Here is a 19234-nt window from a genome sequence, read left to right on the forward strand (position 1 = left end):
GACAGCGGCGGAGCCCGGTCAGTGCCGGGGGGGCTGCGCGGGTGTGGGGGAGCCGCTCGGCCTGTTCGTCTAAGGGGGGAGCTGCTGTCATGGGGGGGGCTGTTCGGGTCGAGGGGGTCAGCGTCACCCCCGTCCCTGGGGAGGGACAACCGACCCCGGGAACCGCTTCCAGGCACGGGAGGGACGAGTGGCCCCCGGGAGGAGTCAGGGTGGCTTCAGCGCGGGGGGGGGGGGCGTCATGCCCAACCGACCCGGTCACCGTCTGCGATGGAGAAACGGGCCTGGCGGGTGGGGGGGCACCGTGACAGCGTCTACCCAGGCTCCGGCAAGGCCTCGATGCGATCCCGTCCCCGGGCCACCGCGGGCCGCAGCGGTGCTGGCGGCTCCGTGTCCCCTCGGATCCTCCTGGGGAGGCGGTGGCAGCCTGGGCGGGGGGAGCGGGGGGCAGCTGCCCCGAAACCCCCTGTGTGGGCAGGCCCGGGGGGCGGGGGCACAAAGGCCAGTGGGGAACCAGTAGTGACCAGTGTGCCCCAGGGGCCGGGACTGGGTCCAGCCCCGTGTGACGCCCCCGGTGAGGACCCGGAGCGCAGGGCAGGGGGTTCCCTCGGCGGGTCGCGGGTGGCGCCGAGCTGGGGGGGGGCAGCTCTACAGCAGAGGGTCGTGGTGCTCCGCGGTGCGGGGGGGCTGGACAGGCTGGAGAAAGGGGCTGGGGGAACCTCCTGGAGGTCAGCGAGGGGCAGCGCAGAGCCCTGGGGGAACCCGCCGGTGGGCACCGAGTTGGCCGCGAGGCAGCGACGGGCCCTCGATCGGCGGCTTTGGGCAAAGCCTCGCCCGCGAGGGAGGGGATGGGGCTCGGCCTCTGCTCCCACCGCGGCAGGGCCGGGCCCAGCGCTCCCCAGTGCCGGGGCACAGGGACAGACTGGAGAGAGCCCAGCGAGGGGCCCCGAGGCGCTGAAGGACGGGGGCATCTCTGCTGTGGGGAGAGGCTGAGGGACCTGGGGCTGCTCAGCCCGGAGCAGGGGAGGCTCAGGGGGTGACTCCGTGTCTGCAAACACCCGCAGGGAGGGAGCGGAGAGGGAGCCCGGCTCTGCCAGCGGTGCCCGGGGACAGGACCAGAGGCCACGGGCGCCAGCTGGCCCCCGGGACACGCTCCTCAGCGCGGGGGTGACACCGGCTGCCGGGGCTGTCTCCGTCCCCGGACACTCCGGTCTGGCCCCGGGCAGCGGCCCCGGGTGACCCGGTCGGGGCCGGGGGGGGGGGGGGCTGGACCGGGGGGACCCCCGGGGGCGGGGCCGGGGGCGGGGCCGGGGCGGGGCCGCGGGGGCTGCCGGGAGCTCTGGGCGGCCGCGGCCCGTCCCGGCAGCCCCCGCGGCCCGTCCCGCGGAGATGGCGGCGGCGGCGGCGGGCGCGGAGGAGCGGTGGGGCGCGGCGGGCCCCGAGCGCGGCCCCGGCCCCGGCCCGCTGGGCTCGCTGCTGAGCCGGCTGCCCCTGGCGCCCTCCCCGCGGCGGCGAACCGCCAGCCAGTGCCAGCCGGAGCCGCCGCTGCTGCGCACCAGCAAACGGACCATCTACACGGCCGGGCGGCCGCCATGGTACAGCGAGACCGGCGCGCCCGTGGACGAGGCCTTCGTCATCGGTGAGCGGCGGGACGGGGAGGGGACGGGCTGGGGACGGGGAAGGGAGGGACCGGGACCGGGGCTGGCACCCGGGAGAGGGAAGGGAAGGGTTGGGGCCGGGCCAGAGCGCGGGCTGGGGAAGGCGGTAGGACCGGGACCGAGACCGGGGACGGTGTGTAGCCGGGACCGGAGCCCGGGAAGGGATGGCGCCAGGACCAGGGCCCGGGCTGGGGAAGGGATGGAACCGGGGCCGTGGCCGGAGCTGGGACCGGGGAAATGATGGATCCGGGCCCTGAGCCGCGGCTGGGGAAGGGATGGGACCGGGACCGGGCCTGGAACGGGGATGAAGCTGGAGCCGGGGCCGGGGCTGCTGCGGTGCCCCTCTGCCCCGCTCGCCCCCAGGCCTGTGCGGCGGCAGCGCCTCGGGCAAGACGACGGTGGCGACGCGGATCATCGAGGCGCTGGACGTGCCCTGGGTCGTGCTGCTCTCCATGGACTCCTTCTACAAGGTGAGGGGCCGGGGGGGCGCCGGGGGGCCGGCGCGGGGCTGAGCGGGGCCGGGGCCCCGGCGCGGGGCTGAGCCGTGCCGGGGCCCGCAGGTGCTGGACGAGGGGCAGCAGGCGCTGGCGGCCCGCAGCGACTACAACTTCGACCACCCTGACGCCTTCGACTTCGAGCTGCTCGTCAGCGTTCTCCGCAAGCTCAAGAAGGGCAAAAGCGTGAAGGTGCCGGTCTACGACTTCACCACGCACAGCCGCCGCCGCGAGTGGGTGGGTGCTGCAGGGAGCCGGGCTGGGCGCCCTGGGGAGAGGGGGGCTGGGGGGGCAAAGGAGGGGAGGGGCTGGGGGGTATTCAGGGCCATGCGGGTGAGACTGGAGGTGCAGGGGCGGGGGGGAGCACGCAGACGTGGAGACAGACGTGGGAACAGAGCAGAGTTTGGAGAGAGGAGGAGCGCAGGGGGGACGGGGGGAAGGCATTGGGCAGAGGTTTGGGGTTCTGAGCTTTGGCTCCGGGTTCTGGGTCCGTGCAGGGCGGAGGGATCGGGTGCAGGGTTGTGAAAAAGAGCCCTGAAAGTCTGGGTGGTGCGGGGTGGCTGTGGGGTGTCCCGGCTGGGGGTCGAGGTGTCTGTGCTGAGCGTCAGCATTGCTGCAGCGTGCATGGGGGGGGCAGGATGGACACGGCTCTTCTCTGCCCACAGAAAACGGTGTACGGGGCCAACGTCATCGTGTTTGAAGGGATCCTGGCTTTCGCAAACAAGGAGCTGCTGAAGGTATCGCTGCCTGATGCGGCCGGTGGCCCGTCTCGGTGGGGGAGGCTTGTGGTGGTGGAGTGGGGGCTATGGAGGGAGAGACCACCCCCCGCTTGCTGGCAGAGCACCCCCATGTCAGGGGCTTTGGGGTGCTGTTGCTGGCGGGGCTGCAGGAGAGGGGATCGGGGCAGGTCTGGCGGGAGGGGCGCTCACCCCTCTCAGTTTTCCAGCTCCTGGACATGAAAGTGTTTGTGGACACGGACTCTGACATCCGGCTGGTGCGGCGGCTGCAGCGCGACATCATGGAGCGCGGGCGCGACATCGTGGGCGTCATCAAGCAGTACAACAAGTTTGTGAAGCCGGCCTTCGAGCAGTACATCGAGCCCACCGTGCAGGTCGCCGACATCGTGGTGCCCCGGGGTGAGGCGGCGCCGTGTTTGCCGGGCCTGGCGCGCGCAGCGGGAGCAGCTCTCCTGGGCTGGGCGCCTGACCCGGCTTCTCTGCTCTCAGGTGGGGAGAACTTTGTGGCCCTCGACCTGATCGTGCAGCACGTGCACAGCCAGCTGGAGAAGGTGAGGCTGGGGGCGGCGGCTGGCGCGGGGCAGGAGGAGCGAATTCATGTGCGGCGGGGGGGGGTGAGGCCGCTCGCAGCCCTCTCTGGAGCACCCAGAGGCTTTACAAAAGCTCTTGGGACAGCCTGAGCGGTGACACGGGGGCTGGGGGAATGGAGAGGTTGGTGGATGCGTGTCACCCACCCGGGCACGCCTGGCCTGGCCCGGTTCACCCGCGGCGCCCCTCAGCCATCCCCACAGCCTGTCTCGGCGGTGCCTTTCCTGCTCTCGGCCCTGGGGAGGGGGCGACTGTGCCTGGGGAGGGGGCAGCTGTGCCTGCCTGGCATGGTGACCGGGTGTTCTTTCCTTCCCCTCCTGCCACGCTGGATGACTCCACTCCGCCGCCCAGCGCGAGATCACCGTCAGGTACGCGGGGACGCTGCTGGGTGCAAAGGGGCCGGTTCCTGGGCTGGGGGTGGAGGGCAGCCAGCACCCCCTCTTCTCCACGTCCTGCCTCTCCTCTCTCTGTGCTGGCCAGAGCTTTGCTGAGATTAGTCTGGAGAAGAGGAGGCTGAGGGGAGACCTCCTGGTCCTCTGCAGCTCCCTGCCAGGAGGGGGCAGAGAGGGGGGATGAGTCTCTGGAGCCAAGGCCCCAGCGCCAGGCCCCGAGGGAATGGCCTCAAGCTGCCCAGGGCAGGGTCAGGCTGGCTCTGAGGAAGGATTTCTGTGCAGAAGGGGCTGTTGGGCGTTGGAATGGGCTGCCCAGGGCAGGGGGGAGTCCCCGGGATCCCTGGAGGGGTTGAAGAGTCGGGCTGAGCCAGCGCTGAGGGATCTGGGGGAGTTGGGAACGGTCAGGGGGAGGCTCATGGTGGGGCTGGAGGAGCTGCAAGGGCTTTTCCAGCCCGGATGACTCTGAGAGGCCTGTGTAGCTGCTCCTCCTGCGCTGCAGAGGTGCTGCCCAGCGTGCAGCTCCCTGGGGGCTGTTTGCGTGACCCAACCCTCTGTGTGACCGGCTCCCTGTGCTGCTCCTGTCCCTGTCTGCAGCACGGTTCCTTCCCCCCGTGTTGGTGTGCCCCGGGCTGCTCCCGTCGGTGGGAGAAGGGCCCGGACAGTCCCTGTTCTCTGGGGCTTGGCGTAGGCAGCCTCGAGGGGCCCAGCACGGTGGCTCCTTGTGCGGGGGCTGGGCAGCTCTGATTGCAGCCTCCTTGTTGCAGGGCAGCTCTGGCCTCTGCCCACCAAGGGCAGCCGCTGCCGAAGACGCTGAGTGTCCTGGAGAACACGCCGCAGGTGCGAGGCATGCACACCATCATCAGGTAGGCCCCGCCGCTCTGGCATCTCCCTTTCCTAGAAGGGCTGTTCTGTAGCGTCACGCTGCTACAAAACGTGGCGTGAGTTTTCCTTCCTCTGCCTTTAGGGCTTCAGATGTGGGGAGGTTCTTGGAGCAGAACCGCTGAACAGAGCTGGCTCTGCCCAACAGTTGCTTGTTTGGTGACAAGACCTCAGCTCATCTGCCCTGGGGTGACTTCTGAGCCACGGGCAGGCTTTTCCCAGCGAGGGGAGACTGGTTATCTCCGGCCTCGCTGGAGCGCAGGCTGGGAGCTGGTGACACGGGGAGAGGTGCCCTTGCTGCCCCTCTCCTGAGGCACTTGGGTTCCGAGACAGCTCACGGCAGGGGCCCCGCCTGTGGCTTCTGTGACTTGCCCACTTGTTTGATCTTTTCATTCCCCACCGATGCTCCTTTTTTCCAGGAGGCAGTAGCATTAGTGTAGATCAAGAGCTGAATCTTGCGGGACCGCTAAGACGTTTCTCGTTACTGCGGCTGCAGCAAGGCGCAGCCTCTGCCTGCGTTTGTGTCGCTGGGTTGTGAAGCAGCCCGGGGGCCCTGAGCCCTCCCCGCGCCCCTCACACTGCGGGGGGCTGCCAGCCCCCACGTCCCCTCGCGGCCACGCGCAGGCCGGGTGCTGCCTCGGAGGAGACAGGGTGCTCCTTGTCCAGCCCCTCCGGGAGCCCTCGCTGCCGAAGCGCAGGCTCCGAGGGACTTTGCACCAGTGAAAAGCCGGGTGGTGCAGCACCACTCGCGCCCTGGCCCAGTCGCTGGGGTCCACGTACCTCACCCCCCGTGGTTCTGGGGCCAGCGAAGGCGGCTCTGGGGCAGGTATCGCCTTGTCCCTGCAGCGCTCTGGCAGCAGCTTCCTCGCAGCCTGAGCCGATTTCTCTGGCTTGTCCTGTCTGTGCTCAGTGGTGGGTGAAGGTGGGAGGGAGATCCTGGGGGAGCAGCACCTCCAGGAGCTGAATATTTGCTCGCAGAGGAGCGGTTTTCCCTTTTCCCGTATCCCGGGGTCATGCAGGGAGGGAAGGCAGCCAGGCATCGTGCCACAGCCCACCCCGTCTCTGCCCTCGTGCTCCACAGACCTTCCACCTGCGGCTCCTCCTGCTCCCCCGGGAGAGCCAACAGCACGACGCTGGCGTGTGCTGCGCTCAGGTGAGCGTGAGCCGGGGCTAGTGGGGGCCCCTGGCTAGTGCCAAGGGCCAGATTTGAGCAGCCCTTGTCCAGGAGGGGCCGCACTGCGTGCAGGCGCTGAATCCTCCCTCGTCTGTCGCTGCTGTTCTCCTCTTCCTCCTTGAAGTCTGTGTCCTTTTGCCGTGCCGGGAAGGGCCTGTTGCGCCTCCGCTTTTATGCCACAAGCGTCTAATAACCTTAATCTGCTTAGACTTAGGAGTTTGTTCAGCTGCTGGGGGAGGGAGGGGGTCGAACCCGTGCAGGCCTTGGTTGGAGTCCAGCAGCGCAGCTGCTCCCGGGTTTCTGTGCTGCTGGAGCCGGGCGGCGGGGCTGCGGGAGGGTGGACTTTGCCTCTTCCAGATGGTAAATGAAAAATACCACATTTATGAGGGGCGTTGACTTGGCCTGTCAGCCACCCCCTCAAATCCTGCTGCAGCCCAAGAAAGCAAGGAGAGCTGAGGCAGTGCCGTTACTAAGATCTCCAAGCTGAGGAACTCTTCTGGTGAACAGCGCCCGTGTTCGGTGACTGCGAGGCAGCTGGTATTTCTGGCGCCCGTAGGTGATACTTGGCAGGTCTCAGTCGGTTCTGCGTGACTTCAGCGTGCGCGGAGCGGGTAACGGCCCTTGTACGGGGGCCTCTGGGCGTCCCCCTGCTCTGAGGCGCCGCTCCCGGCCTGCTGCGGGCTGCCCGGGCAGGGCAGCGAGCCCAGCTCCCCGCGGCTCTGCGCAGGACGTCGCCATGTCCTGGCAGATCCCACCTCTCGCCTTCGCTCCGGCTGCCCCGCGGTGCCGCCTGCCCCGTTCCGCAGCGGCAGCTCTGGTGCAGCTTCGGGGTGCCGTGGCGCACCGAGCCGGTGCCAACAGAGCTGCAAACCGGGAGTTCCCTCTGGGCTCCCTTCTCCCGCCCTGCCTTTCCCCCAGCAGCTCCCTCGCAGACAGCCTGTTGGTCTCGCCTTGCCAGGCTGCTGCCGGCCAACGTCGCTTCCCTGTTGTTCAACACTGGCGGCTCCCCTGTGCCTCAGCCTTCTGTCTCCGAGGGCCCTCCTGGAAGGTTTATGTTGTGGCAGCAGATGAGCATCTCGCTGAGGAGTCACAGCAAATTCAGGCTTGGCATCTCGGGGAGAAGCGGTTTCCAGAGCAGTTTTTCTGTTATTGTGGAGAGGCAGGAACTGAAAAATGGTCAAGAGTAGCTGAATGATTTTATTCACGATCAGGCTGGAGATGGACAGTGTAAGAAGGGTCACATTTTCCAACTTACAAGATGTTTCAGTGTCAGGTCCAGATCACCAGAGTCAGTGGCAGCATTTCGTGCCACCCGCCTGGACTCTGCGGTGCCCGAACGATCCTTTCTGCCCTCCTCAACAGCCCTGAAGCACCTTGGGCTCTCTCTGCCAAGGGACGATGGTGTTTCCTTCCCACGGTTTCTGTCGTGGCTCCCGCACGCTCCCAAGAGGCCCTGGGACGTCCCCGGCGGCGCAGCCTGTGGGTGGCGCGGGTCACCTGCCTTGCTTCCCAGTTTGCTCTGGCCTGAGCCTTTGGACTTTGTGCTCTGGCAGGACACGTTGTCCTGCGCTGGGGCTGCCCTTGAGAAGCGTGTGGCTGTTGGCCCTTCAGGCAGGGGCAGAGCGAGGTCCTCCCTGTGTGCTGGGAAGCTGCTGGCGCCAGAGGGTGCCTCAGACACGAACCCTGCCCGGTTTCCCCAGGGCCCAAAGGTGATGGCCAGCTCTCAGCCGCAGCCTCTGCCCGTGGGCTGCGCCCACCTTGTGCTCGGGCTCCCAACCGGGTGCTTGCTGGGCCCTACCAGGCCGCCCAGAGCTGCCGTGGGGGTGGTGTGGGGGGGAGGCCCCCCGTGGGGCAGCGTGCGTGCTGACAGCCCACGCTGAAGAGCTGTAGGCAGGGTGCCCATTTCTTCTAGACCAGAACTGATTTTTTTCTGACTTCTCTGGGGGCCCCCCCACTTTCCCCAGGCTTGTGGGAAATGTCCACACCTATGCTAGGTTTTCTGGTCACTGCAGAGCTCTCGGGTGTGAGCTACCCAGGTCTGGCTGCAAAAATATCTCCGGGTAGTAGCGACTGTTTATCCTTCTCTAGAGCTGCTGGCTGGGCTGTCTGTCATCGTGGTGAGATGTGAGAAGTGACAGATGATGTCTTAAAATACAGAGTAAAAATATTCAGTATCCTTCTGCCTCTTCTGGACTGTTGCCAGTTCCACCTCTTCCATCTGGAAACTGGGAAACGTCTGTGGGGTTTCTTTGTTCCTTACGTTCTCCAGAACATGCCGGGGGTGTGCGCGGGCCGCCCTGCTTTAGACAGAGGTCACGGAAGCGAGAACAGATTTCAGCTGCGTCCTGTTAACCGCGGCGCTTCGGTGTCACTCTGCGCCCCGGGTTTTGTTCAGCCGGGGAGCCGGGAGCTTGTTCTTGATGATTCTCTGGTAAAACTTAGGTTGCAACCTGCTTCTTTTGCCAAAGCAGCCACAGGCTGCGAGAGGTGGATTCTGTACGGTCGCGCTTAAATGACAAACGGATCTCGGCTTCTCCTTTCCCTGCTGAGCGGCCCCTTGCTGCAGGTGCTTCGCCTCCAGGCGCCGGCGGAGGGGCTGCTCTGCTCACCCGCCGGCCCAGAGGTGGGTGACGCGGGGCGGGGGCGGCCCTGCCCGCCGTGCTGCGGGCGCTGCGCTGTCGGCACCGGCCGTGGCGGGATGCACCGGGGCTGGCGCAGCCGTTCCTGCAGCGTGACAGCGCCCTGGGCCCCTCTTCCCCCCCTTGCCCCAGCCCTGGGGTTAGCCCACGTGCGCAGACCGTTGGCTTTACCGTTCCTGAGGGAGAGGTTCCCCGTGAATTACAACCCCATCGTGGTTTTATTGTGGTTTTTATTTATTTTATTTCTTGCTGCCCTCATCACTTCAGCGTTGGGATGAGATAACGCCGGGTATTTCCGAGCCTGGCTCCTGGCAGTAGTTTATCTCGGCACAGAAGCGGAGAGGAGTCGGGGACGTGTCCGACGCGCTCCCGCGAGCGGCGCCGCTCTGGCTGCGCTGGGCTCCGGCCCCTGGCACCTTGCGGCTCTCCGGAGCGTCTGTCCGTCCGCGCAAACCCCCCCTTGCTCCCGAGTTGCTGTTGCCCCAGGAAACGCCGGCGCTCAGCGGCTCCCACCCCCCGCTTTTCCTCGGGCTCTTTCCACGCAGTCAGCAGTTCCGCCCCAAATCCCCGGCCCTGCAAATCCCCGGCCGAGGTTCAGCACCAGTTAGAGGTCGTGCTGGGATCCGGCTGGGCCGTGCCCCCGCAGGGTCAGGCGTGCACCCGCACCGAGCCGCTCTTGCCGCGCTCTCGCCCCTCCTTTCTGCCGCTGGGTTTGGTTTGCTAGCCCAGCTAGCCCCCGGGCAGGCCGGGCTGAGCCGCCCCGTGTCCCGCTGAGGGCGTCGCGTGGCTCCCTTCCGCCTTATCCCATCTACCTGCCCGGCTGCAGGCTGCACGTCCCCCCCAGGGGGATGAACACCGTTCTCTGGCCGTGTGGCCCCTTCTAGACAACACCCCAGGCCTTCAGCAAGCCCCGAAACATCAGGGATGACTAACTGTAGCCCCCAGGTTGCCACGGACCGCGCTCTTCCTCCGTAGCCCCGTTTGCTGCCCGCGGGGTGGGGTGGGGACGCTGCTCTCACCTAGGGCGGGTGTCCTCCCTCCACAGGAACAAGGACACGACCAGGGACGAATTCATCTTCTACTCCAAGCGCCTGATGAGGCTGTTAATTGAACACGCCCTCTCCTTCCTGCCTCTCAAGGTGAGCGGCTGCTCCTCGGGGTGGCCACAGCCGCGTCTCCCCCTCCTGAGCCCCCCCGGGCCGCGCAGGGGCCCGGCTCTGTCCACACTCCCTTCTCCCCCCTGCAGTCGGTCACTGTGGAGACGCCCCAGGGGACCATGTACGAAGGGAAGCGCTTCCACAGGCAGAGGGTGAGACATCCCGGCCCCTTTCCCCCCACGGGCAGGCGGCTGCCCCGTCCCGGGTCGGCAGGTCGGGCAGCGTGTGGTGGCCGCTGGGGTCCCTCCCTGGGCAGAGGAGCTGCTGGGGGGGGCTCGTTCCCCCTCCCGCCGTGCTGGAGCCACGCCGGGCCAGCGCGTTGTCGTCCGTCCCGCAGATCACCGGCGTGTCCATCCTGCGGGCGGGGGAGACCATGGAGCAGGCGCTCACGGCGGTGTGCAAGGACATTCGCCTGGGCAAGATCCTCATCCAGACCAACCATGACACGGGGGAGCCCGAGGTGAGCGGAGCCCCTGTCCCCCAAAGCACGGCGGAGCCCCCCCGAAGCACCGCGGGGTGGGTGACGCCTCCCCCCTCCCTCCTCAGCTCCACTACCTGCGGCTGCCCAAGGAGATCAGCGAGGACTACGTCATCCTCATGGACAGCACCGTGTCCACGGGGGCCGCGGCCATGATGGCAGTGCGGGTCCTGCTGGTGAGGGGCGGGGCAGGTGTTTGGGGGGTCCGTGGCCCTCCCCGGGGGTGTGGGGGGGGGGGTGTTTGGGGGGTCCGTGGCCCTCCCCGGGGGTGTGTGGGGGGGGTGTTTGGGGGGTCCGTGGCCCTCCCCCGGGGTGTGTGTGGGGGGTGTTTGGGGGGTCCGTGGCCCTCCCCGGGGCCGTTCTGGCTCTCAGGGCTCCGCCTGGCGCAGGACCACGACGTGCAGGAGGACAGGATCTTCCTGCTGTCGCTGCTGATGGCGGAGATGGGGGTGCACTCGGTGGCCTACGCCTTCCCCCGCGTCCGCATCATCACCACGGCCGTGGACAAGCGGATCAACGAGGAGTTCCACATCATCCCGGGCATCGGTGAGGGGGTGCTGCGCCCCGCGCCGGGGGGCTCTGGGGGCAGGAGGTGGGGGTGGTGGGGCTGCCCTCACTCTGTCCCCTGTTCCTCCAGGTAACTTCGGGGACAGATACTTCGGCACCGACGGCCCCTCTGCCTGGTGTGAGAGCGACGCCATGGACTGCTGAGCTGCCTGGCCACGGGGCCACCAGCCAGGCTGGCCACAGGCCCTTGTGTGCCCCCAGGAGGAGCTGCCAGCCTGTGCTCGCCCCCCGCAGCACGGCCCTGCACCCCCCACGACCAGCCCCTCCCTGCCCCTTCGCCTTCCGTGTGGCCCCCGCCGGACCCACCCTCGGCGGGGGACGGCGGGAGGGAGGGGTGGCCCCGGGGGGGGAAGGGGGGTGTCCCTCTGCACCCCAGGGAGGGAGGGGTGGTCTCCTGGGGCCGAGGGGCCGGTCACCCTCCTCCCTGGGGGTCCGGCCTCCTCAGGGCTTTCCCCGGGTCCTGGCTGGGCGCCGGGCAGGCTCACTTGCTGGAATCTGTATTTATTTGTATTTATTTTGAGCAGCTGCCCCCCCTCTGCCCCCCCCGGGCTCTCCTGCAGGGCAGGGCCTGCTACTTGAAAAACATCAGGGATTGGGGATCTTCTCAAGGAAACCACCTTGTCCCCACCGATCTCAACACTCCGTTGCCTCCCCCATGGGCCCCGGGGGGGGGGGGGGCAGGGGCACTCCCGGTGCCACCCCCGGGGGGGCCCACACCGGCTCCCGGTGTCCCGGGGCGGCGGGTGGGGGCCCCGGCCGCTGCCGCCCTTCTTGCTCAGGTTCTTCTCCAAAAGGGCGGGAGGGGGAGCGGCTCCTGCCCCCCCTTTGCTGGCTGAAGAGGCTCCGCTGCCCCCCCCAGCCCCAGGTGCTCCCCGCTGCCCCGCCTGCCTTCGTTTTGTACCCCAATAAAGGAGCAGCGAGACCCCCCCACCTCCCGTCTTGCTGCCGCATCCCCGGGGATTGGGGGGGCGGGGGGGGCTGCTGCCCCTCTGCGGGGGTGTCACTGCGTGGTGTGGTGTCACTGGGGGGGGGATCAGGTGTACTGGGGGTGTGATGGGGGGTCACTGCAGCCGGGGGGGGTCACTGGGGGTGTGATGGGGGGTCACTGCAGCCGGGGGGGGTCACTGCAGCCGGGGGGTGCTGGGGCGCGGGATGGGGTGTCCCCCCGTGACCGGGGCGCTGTGACCCGGTGTCCCCCCCGTCCCGGGGGCGCGCGGCCGCCTCGGGGCGGGGGGGCGGGGCCGGCGCCTGCGCAGAGCGGCGGCGCGGGCGGAAGCGGCGGCGGGTGCGGGGCCGCTCCGGGACGGTCGGTGCCGCCGCCCCCCCTCCGCCTCCCCCCTCCCTCCGCCGCCGCCGGCACCATGGCGGAGCCCGGGCGGCCGCAGCGGAAGCTGTCGCGGGTCGGGGAGAGCCTCTACCGCGTCCTGGGCCTGCAGAAGGGCAGCTCCCCCGAGGAGATCAAGAAGGCCTACCGGTACCGGGGGGCGGAGGGCCGGCGGGGGGGCAGGCGGGCGGGGACGGGGGCGCCGTCCGGGGAGGGGGGTGTCCCGGCGTGCAGGGACGGGTCAGGGTCCCGTCCCGGTGTCCCCGCCGTGACGCCGCGCCCCGCAGGAAACTGGCGCTCAAATACCACCCGGACAAGAACCCCGACGACCCGGCGGCGGCCGAGCGCTTCAAGGAGATCAACAGCGCCCACGCCACGCTCAGCGACGCGGACAAACGCCGCCTCTACGACCAGTACGGCTCCCTCGGGCTCTACGTGGCCGAGCAGTTCGGGGACGATGCGGTCCGGCACTACTTCCTTATGTCCAAGTGGTGGTTCCAGGTGAGCCCCGTCCCGCCGCCGCCGCCCTGCCGGGGGTCCCCGCCCGCCGGCGGGGTCTGACGGAGCCGCCGTCCCTCCCCGACAGGCCCTGGCGCTCTGCTGCGGCGTCTTCACCTGCTGCTGCTGCTGCTGCTGCTGCTTCTTCTGCTGCGGGACGTGCTGCCCCCCCCGGGAGGACGAGTCCTACAAGTACGTCGACCCCAAGGACCTGGAGGCGCAGATGGGGGCGGAGGACAGTGGTGAGTCGGGCTGTGTGTCTGTGCATCTGTCTGTCCGGCTGTGTGTCTGTCCATCTGTGTGTCCATCTGTGTGTCTGTCCATCTGTGTGTCCATCTGTGTGTCCATCTGTGTGTCTGTCCATCTCTGTGTGTGTGTCTCTGTCTCTCTGTGTGTCTGTCCATCTCTCTGTCCATCTCTCTGCCTGTCCATCTCTCTGTACATCTGTCTGTCTGTCCATCTTTCTCTCTCTCTCTGTCCGTCTGTGTTTCAAGCCCCAGTGTCTGGGACCGCCTGGCTTTATCTTGCACGGGGCACTGGGGGAGGCCGCCCCCCCCCGCCCCGTCTTATCTCTGCGGGGGACGGAGCTCTGGCTGGAGGCTCAGATGGGGCTTAATGGCAACTTTTACCTAACAGCCAGCCCTGGGTGTTTGCTGTCCCGGGGCTGGCGATGGCGACAGAGAGAACCACTGCACGGGCCACGGGGTCACTTTCTCCTGCGTTGTTTGGGCCTGGGCTGGGGCTCCCTGAAGCGGCCGAGACACGCTCAGGCCTCTGCCTTTGGGGTGGGGGGAGCAGCCACGCTCCTGGCTGGCTCCATTCCCTGGGCATTGGCCACACTGGGTCACTTGTGCAGGTTTCGGGGGGGGGGCGGGCAGGAGGGGGCACTACCTTGGTCTGTGGGAACCTTCGTGGGGGTGTCGGGGCACCCCGGCTACCTCCTGGCTGGCGCTGTGGGACAGGGCTGAGCTGCAGCTTTTCCTTTCCAGATCCGCAGGTCCCTGTTGTGGCGCAGCCCGCGCCGGCCGCCAGCACCAGGAGCGACGCCTGAGGCCGGCCTCAGCCCCGCCGGCCCCCCCAGGACTCGGGGCAGGGACCTTCCTTGGGGACTGTCACTTTCCGGGACCCCGGTCGCGCCGCCCGGGGCGGCTCTCCAGCCTCGCGGTGGCTAGAATCTCAGGTTAATTTGGCCAGCATCAGCGCAGAGGCTCTTCTGCCCCTGCTCGAGCTCCAGGGCGATGCCCGTCTCCCAGCACTGGTGGTGGCGGTGGCCTGGAGCCCCTTCTGCTGCACCCCACCCCCAGTGCCTCGCCTGCTGCTGTCCCCCCCGAGCCGCCGGCCCCAGCAGCCGCGCGCGGGGGCCCCTCCAGGCCGGGCTCCGTAGCTGACGAGAGGTAGTCGAGCACGTCCGAGACCATTAGCACTGTAACCCCTGGGGCCGGGCTGCGCCCGCTCCCTGCCCTCCCGGGGACCCTCCTGATGGGTGCTGGGTGCCAAAACGCTGCTGGCGGGGTGGGGGTGCTGCCTCCTGCACCCCCTTCCTCTCTGCCCTGCCACGGCCCCGGGGCACTGGCTGCACCCCACGCTCGCCGCTGCTGGCAGGCACCTTGCAGGGCTGGGCCCGCTCACAGGCACTTTCCTCGGGTTTGTGTGGGTTTTATGGGCACCATTAAAGGATGTCGGGAGGGGAGCGGGTCTCCGCGTGGTCTCCGTCTCCCTCGGCGCTGCCTGAACACGCTGCAGCGAGACGTGCCTGCGCGGGGGGGCTGCGGCCCTGGGTCCCGCGTGTGTAGGGGAGTCGGAGCGGGAGCTCGCTCCACGTCACCCTATGTCCCGTCACCTTCCTGGGACAGCTCCGTGCCCCCCCGGCCCGTGCTGGCTCCCGTGGGGCCGCACTTCCCCCCCCTCCTCGCTGTGGGGGTGCGAAGGCAGCAGCGGCCCGGCCGGGCCCCCCCCCTCCCCTCTCTGTCCCTCAAGCCCCTGACGCGCTGTCCAGCACCGTCCCCTCTTCCCGCAGCTCCTGCCCCGCTGCCCTGTCCCGGGGGGTGGAGAGGGGCAGGGGGGGCCACAGGGAGCCCTTGGTCCTTCCGTCCCCCCCCTGCCCGCAGCTGCACGGGCTCTGTCTCACCCCCTAAATATAGTTGGAGCGTCAGGATGAGGCAGGGACCGGGGTGTTCCTGGCACCGGCCCCCTCGGACGCCTTTCCACGCTGCTGCTCGGGGGGGGGGGGGCTGGCACCGGGCGGGGTCCGTGGGGCCTGGGGGGACCCCGGCCCCGCTGCCTGCAGGGGAGAGCACCCCCCTCCCGGCAGCTCTGCTCTCCCGCCTCCCCCCCGGCTCCGGGGACCCCGCGCCAGCCGCCTGGGGCCCGGCGGGACCCCCCCAGCCCACCGTCGCCCCCCTGGGCAGGAGGCGGCGGGGAGCCGGGGGGGGGCAGCGCTGCTCGTCCTCGTTGGGGTGGGACGGGGAGGGCGGGGGGGGTGGTCTCGGCCCACCCGGGCTGCCGGTCCCGCGTGGGGCCCCGCCGTGACTCAGTGTCACCCGACGCCGCCGACAGCTGCGGGGCCCCGGCGGGGCGGGGACGGCTAAAATTAGCGCCGAGCTCAGCGGGGCCGGGGCCGGGGCAGAGCGGGCACCGGGGCGGCCGGAGCCGGGGCCGGGGAGCGCAGCGGGGCCGTGGTGGGCAGCGCCGGGCCGGGCCGGGCCGGGACCGCGGCCATGAACTTCGCGGTGGGGCTGAAGCCGCTGCTGGCGGAGGCGCGGAGCATGGAGAGCCTGGAGAAGCAGCTCATCTGCCCCATCTGCCTGGAGATGTTCACCAAGCCCGTGGTCATCCTGCCCTGCCAGCACAACCTCTGCCGAAAATGCGCCAACGACGTCTTCCAGGTGCTGCCCGGAGCCCCGGGACGAGCCGCCGGGACCCCCGGGCCGCCCTCGGGGCCGCTCCCGGCTCGGCGGGGACGGTCCGGTCGCCGCGGGGGGGGGGGTGCTGGTTCGTGGGTCGTGTCCGTGTCCCGATGAGGGACACACGACCCGGGGAGGGGCTGGAGGGGGGTACGAAGAGACGGACACCGGCCCTGGGGGTGGCGGGGGGCTGCCGCGTCCGTGACACCCCCCGCGCCCCCCCCCCCCCCCGCAGGCGTCCAACCCGCTGTGGCAGTCGCGGGGCTCCAGCGCGGTGCCGTCGGGCGGCCGGTTCCGGTGCCCGTCGTGCCGCCACGAGGTGGTGCTGGACCGGCACGGGGTGTACGGGCTGCAGAGGAACCTGCTGGTGGAGAACATCATCGACATCTACAAGCAAGAGTCGGCCAGGTGGGGGGACCCCGCGGGGGCGCCGGGCACCCCACGGCGGAGCGAGACCCGCGGGTGAAAAGGAGCCGAGAGCGGAGGGGGGGGGCTGCAGGTGCAGGGCAGGGGTGTCCCTGGGGGTGTCCCTGGGGGTGTCCCTGGGAGCCAGGGGTGTCCCTGGAACTGGGGGTGTCCCTTAGGCTGTGGTTGTCTCTGGGTGCTGGGGGTGTCCCTGGGGGCCTGGGGGTGTCCTTGGGATCCAAGGGTGTCCCTGGGGGTGTCCCTGAAGCCAGGGGTGACCCTGGAACTGGGGGTGTCTCTGGGGCCTGGGGATGTCTCTGGGGGTGTCTCTGGGGGTGTCCCTGGGGGTGTCCCTAGGGGCTAGGGGTGTTCCTGGGATCCAGGGGTGTCTCTGGGGGGGTCCCTGAGGCCAGGGGTGTCTCTGGGGCCTGGGGGTGTCCCTGGGGGTGTCCCTGGGGGCCGGGCCCACCGGTGGGCAGCGGTGCCCGGCCCCCACCCGCAGGCCCCTGCACGCCAAGGCCGAGCAGCACCTCATGTGCGAGGAGCACGAGGACGAGCGGATCAACATCTACTGCCTGCGCTGCGAGGCGCCCACCTGCTCCCTCTGCAAGGTCTTCGGGGCGCACAAGGACTGCGAGGTCGCGCCGCTGCCCGCCGTCTACCAGCGCCAGAAGGTCGGTGGCCCGGGGGGGGGCAGTGAGGGGGTTCCAGCCCACCCAGCCGGCCCTCGTGCCCTTCCTATCCCGTTCCGTCCCCCCCAGAGTGAGCTCAGCGACGGCATCGCCATGCTGGTGGCGGGGAACGACCGCATCCAGGCCATCATCACCCAGATGGAGGAGATCTGCCGCACCATCGAGGTGGGGGCCGGGGGGTGTCCCTGGGCACCACCCACAGCCCCGGGGCAGCGCCTGAGCCCCCCCCCGCGCTCCCGCAGGACAACGGCCGGCGGCAGAAGCAGCACCTGGGGCTGCGCTTCGACTCGCTGTACAGCATCCTGGAGGAGAGGAAGAAGGAGCTGCTGCAGAGCATCGCGCGGGAGCAGGAGGCGAAGGTGCAGCGCGTGCGGGGCCTCATCCGCCAGTACGGCGACCACCTGGAGGCCTCCTCCAAACTGGTGGAGTCGGCCATCCAGGCCATGGAGGAGCCCCAGATGGCCGTGTACCTGCAGGTCTGTGGGGGGGGCGGGGGGTCAGGGGCTGCCCCAGGCTGTTGGGGAACTGGGGGGGGCAGAGCCCTCCAGGGGTCTGGGACTGTCCCAGAGCTGTGAAGGGGGGGGCTGTGGTCGCTCTAAAGGATCTGGGATGTGCTGGGGGGTGGGGGTGGGGGGGGGTGGCGGGGGTGACATCTGGCTCCCAGGGTCCCAGGTCCCACCGCTCCAGGGAGACTCTGACAACCTCCCCCCCTTTCCTCCGCAGCACTCCAAGGAGCTCCTGAAAAAGTGAGTGGGGCCGGAGGGGCACAGGGCTGGGGGGGCAGCGGCTACGGGTGGGGGTGCAGCGGCCCTGCGGGTGTTGAGCTCCCGGGGCTCTGCCTGCCCTGCAGGATCACAGACATGTCCAAGGTGTCCATGAGCAGCCGCCCGGAGCCCGGCTACGAGAACATGGACCACTTCTCCATCAACGTGGACTACGTGGCGGAGATGCTGAGGACCATCGAGTTCCAGACAGGTGCTGGCGCCAGGACAAGCGGTGCCATGCCCAGGGGACGCGTGGGACTGCCCGGGAGGAGCAGAGCCCCCCCACCTCCTGCCCTGCACGGGAATGGGGTTGTGCGGCTCCTCAGCACTGCCCAGCGACCCCGCGGGGTCAGGCCAGCCCCGTGCCCCTTCCTGGCTCATGTCGCCTACGTGTCCCCTGCTGTGCCCCACCCCTGCTCTCTCGTCCCTCCTGGGTTGTCCCCAGGCTGCGAGGGCTCTCGCTGACCTGTCCCCCTGCCCCGCAGAGCCGCTGGGCGAGGATGAGGCGGACGGACCCGGGGACGGCAGCGAGGCCGTGGCAGATGAGGACCGGCTGGAGAGCCTGGAGGTGCCCGAAGCCGTGGAGGGTGAGTCCCCGCCGTGCCGTGCCGTGCCGTGGCTGTCCCCAGGGTTGTGGGGACGCTCGGGGGCAGCAGGGACCAGGGAGGGGAGGATGTGCTGGGCCGTGCCCAGCGCCGTGGCTGCGCCGGGCCCGCAGCGGGCCGGGCTGTCCCTGCCTCCATCTTGTCACCCACTTTCCCTCTGCAGATGTGGGGCCGAGGCAGAAGCCGGCGAGTTCTCCCCACGGTGAGACCCTCGCCGGGGCTGAGGCGGGGGGATGGGAACGGGGCCAGGCCGTGGGGTGCCGTGGGGCCGGGGAGGCATCTCCTGGGGACAGATTGGCACGGGGATGCAGATGGGGAGGAGTGTCACACCTCGGGGCCCCCCAGGCTGTCCCCGTGTCCCTGCCCGCAGGGGCCGGGGCGGGGGTCCCGGGGTCCCCACCGCGCGGTGCTGAGGCCGGTTTCCCGCCCAGGTCAGCACTGAACCGGTGTCGCGGGGCAGCACCGGCACCCGCCGGCCCATCGCCGTCCCTGGCAGCCCTCGGCCAGCTCCAGCGCTGCCGCCGTAACTCCGACATTAAACCGTCTGTGAGGATGTCGTGTGCGGTGTGGTGGGTGGGTGGGCACGGGGGCTGCCCCCACACGGCTCCACAGGGTCCGGCCCAGGCACAGCCCCTGCCCCGCTGAGCCGGGCCCCAGCCCCACCGCCCCAGGGGTGCCCCCAGGACCCCACGGGAGGGGCTGCGTTGCGGGGGGGGCTCGGCTCTAGCAGCCCAGGGTGGGATTGCGGCAGGGAGCTTCACACCTCGCACCCTGTGCCTGGGGCTCTGCCCCTCTGCCTGTCTGGGGGCGAGAAACTGTATCCGGATCCCCCCAGTTCTGCCGGACCCCCCCCAGCTCCACCGGCCCCCCCAGCTCCACCAGCCCCCCGCGCTGGGCCGGACGCTGTCGCGGCAGCACCGTCCCCTGGGTGCGCAGAGCAAACAGAGCGGGGATGAGCTGGCTGAGTACACAGCCGGGAGCGCCACCACCAGCGCCGGGTCGGGGCCCGCGTCCTCCACCCCCCTCGGCCGGGTCCCCCCGGGGGGGCCGTGGCAGCGCCGGCTGCGTCACCCGCCTCGTCCCGCGCCGCCACGGCGTCACGGCTGATGCAGCAGATGATGCACATGGCGGGGGGTTCCTCGGGGGGCCGAGGCAAGGGGCTCCCACTTCCCGGCAGGCCTGGGCACCCCCCAGCAAGTCCAAGGCCACCGAACTGCCCAGGGGCTGGGGGCAGGATGCCGGAGGCCCCGGGAGCAGGGAGAGAAAAACGTGGCAGGTCCTGG

At 69.7% G+C, this 19234-nt stretch overlaps 3 protein-coding genes across 4 annotated transcripts; all 3 read left to right on the plus strand.

Moving 5' to 3' along the window:
* Positions 1-1375: 1375 nt before the first annotated feature.
* On the plus strand, positions 1376-11700 carry LOC141955278 (uridine-cytidine kinase-like 1). The gene is made up of 14 exons (XM_074895171.1): positions 1376-1636; positions 2019-2125; positions 2216-2386; positions 2815-2886; positions 3096-3285; positions 3376-3437; positions 3826-3842; positions 4631-4729; positions 9604-9697; positions 9805-9867; positions 10053-10175; positions 10262-10369; positions 10583-10739; positions 10831-11700. Exons 1-14 carry the CDS (start codon positions 1387-1389, stop codon positions 10902-10904), a joined length of 1587 nt encoding a protein of 528 aa, XP_074751272.1. The 5' UTR covers positions 1376-1386; the 3' UTR covers positions 10905-11700.
* A 299-nt stretch (positions 11701-11999) lies between these two features.
* DNAJC5G (DnaJ heat shock protein family (Hsp40) member C5 gamma) lies at positions 12000-14270 on the plus strand. Its single transcript, XM_074920434.1, has 4 exons — positions 12000-12234; positions 12372-12585; positions 12671-12824; positions 13572-14270. Exons 1-4 carry the CDS (start codon positions 12122-12124, stop codon positions 13631-13633), a joined length of 543 nt encoding a protein of 180 aa, XP_074776535.1. The 5' UTR covers positions 12000-12121; the 3' UTR covers positions 13634-14270.
* A 924-nt stretch (positions 14271-15194) lies between these two features.
* On the plus strand, positions 15195-18504 carry TRIM54 (tripartite motif containing 54). Of its 2 annotated transcripts, XM_074920455.1 has the most exons (10): positions 15196-15467; positions 15721-15893; positions 16393-16564; positions 16652-16747; positions 16825-17058; positions 17306-17328; positions 17433-17557; positions 17832-17933; positions 18115-18153; positions 18383-18504. In XM_074920455.1, exons 1-10 carry the CDS (start codon positions 15300-15302, stop codon positions 18391-18393), a joined length of 1143 nt encoding a protein of 380 aa, XP_074776556.1. In that variant the 5' UTR covers positions 15196-15299; the 3' UTR covers positions 18394-18504. The 2 variants fall into 2 exon arrangements, with proteins under 2 accessions (XP_074776547.1, XP_074776556.1); XM_074920446.1 differs by having other exon boundaries at positions 15195-15467; positions 16393-16747.
* The last annotated feature ends 730 nt before the right edge of the window (positions 18505-19234 follow it).

This window comes from Athene noctua, chromosome 1 (assembly GCF_965140245.1).
Source record: "Athene noctua chromosome 1, bAthNoc1.hap1.1, whole genome shotgun sequence".
Classification (NCBI taxonomy): Eukaryota; Metazoa; Chordata; class Aves; order Strigiformes; family Strigidae; genus Athene; species Athene noctua.

Bases quoted from the DNA above. Each gene is read 5' to 3' on its own strand.
- LOC141955278 (XM_074895171.1), top strand. From the start codon at position 1,387: ATGGCGGCGGCGGCGGCGGGCGCGGAGGAGCGGTGGGGCGCGGCGGGC. The intron at 3,286-3,375 runs GTGAGGCGGCGC...CTCTGCTCTCAG, and splicing joins CGACATCGTGGTGCCCCGGG to GTGGGGAGAACTTTGTGGCC. The intron at 10,176-10,261 runs GTGAGCGGAGCC...CTCCCTCCTCAG, and splicing joins ATGACACGGGGGAGCCCGAG to CTCCACTACCTGCGGCTGCC.
- TRIM54 (XM_074920446.1), top strand. From the start codon at position 15,300: ATGAACTTCGCGGTGGGGCTGAAGCCGCTGCTGGCGGAGGCGCGGAGC. The intron at 15,894-16,392 runs GTGGGGGGACCC...CCCCACCCGCAG, and splicing joins TACAAGCAAGAGTCGGCCAG to GCCCCTGCACGCCAAGGCCG. The intron at 17,329-17,432 runs GTGAGTGGGGCC...CCTGCCCTGCAG, and splicing joins TCCAAGGAGCTCCTGAAAAA to GATCACAGACATGTCCAAGG.
- DNAJC5G (XM_074920434.1), top strand. From the start codon at position 12,122: ATGGCGGAGCCCGGGCGGCCGCAGCGGAAGCTGTCGCGGGTCGGGGAG. The intron at 12,235-12,371 runs GTACCGGGGGGC...CGCGCCCCGCAG, and splicing joins GAGATCAAGAAGGCCTACCG to GAAACTGGCGCTCAAATACC. The intron at 12,586-12,670 runs GTGAGCCCCGTC...CCTCCCCGACAG, and splicing joins TGTCCAAGTGGTGGTTCCAG to GCCCTGGCGCTCTGCTGCGG.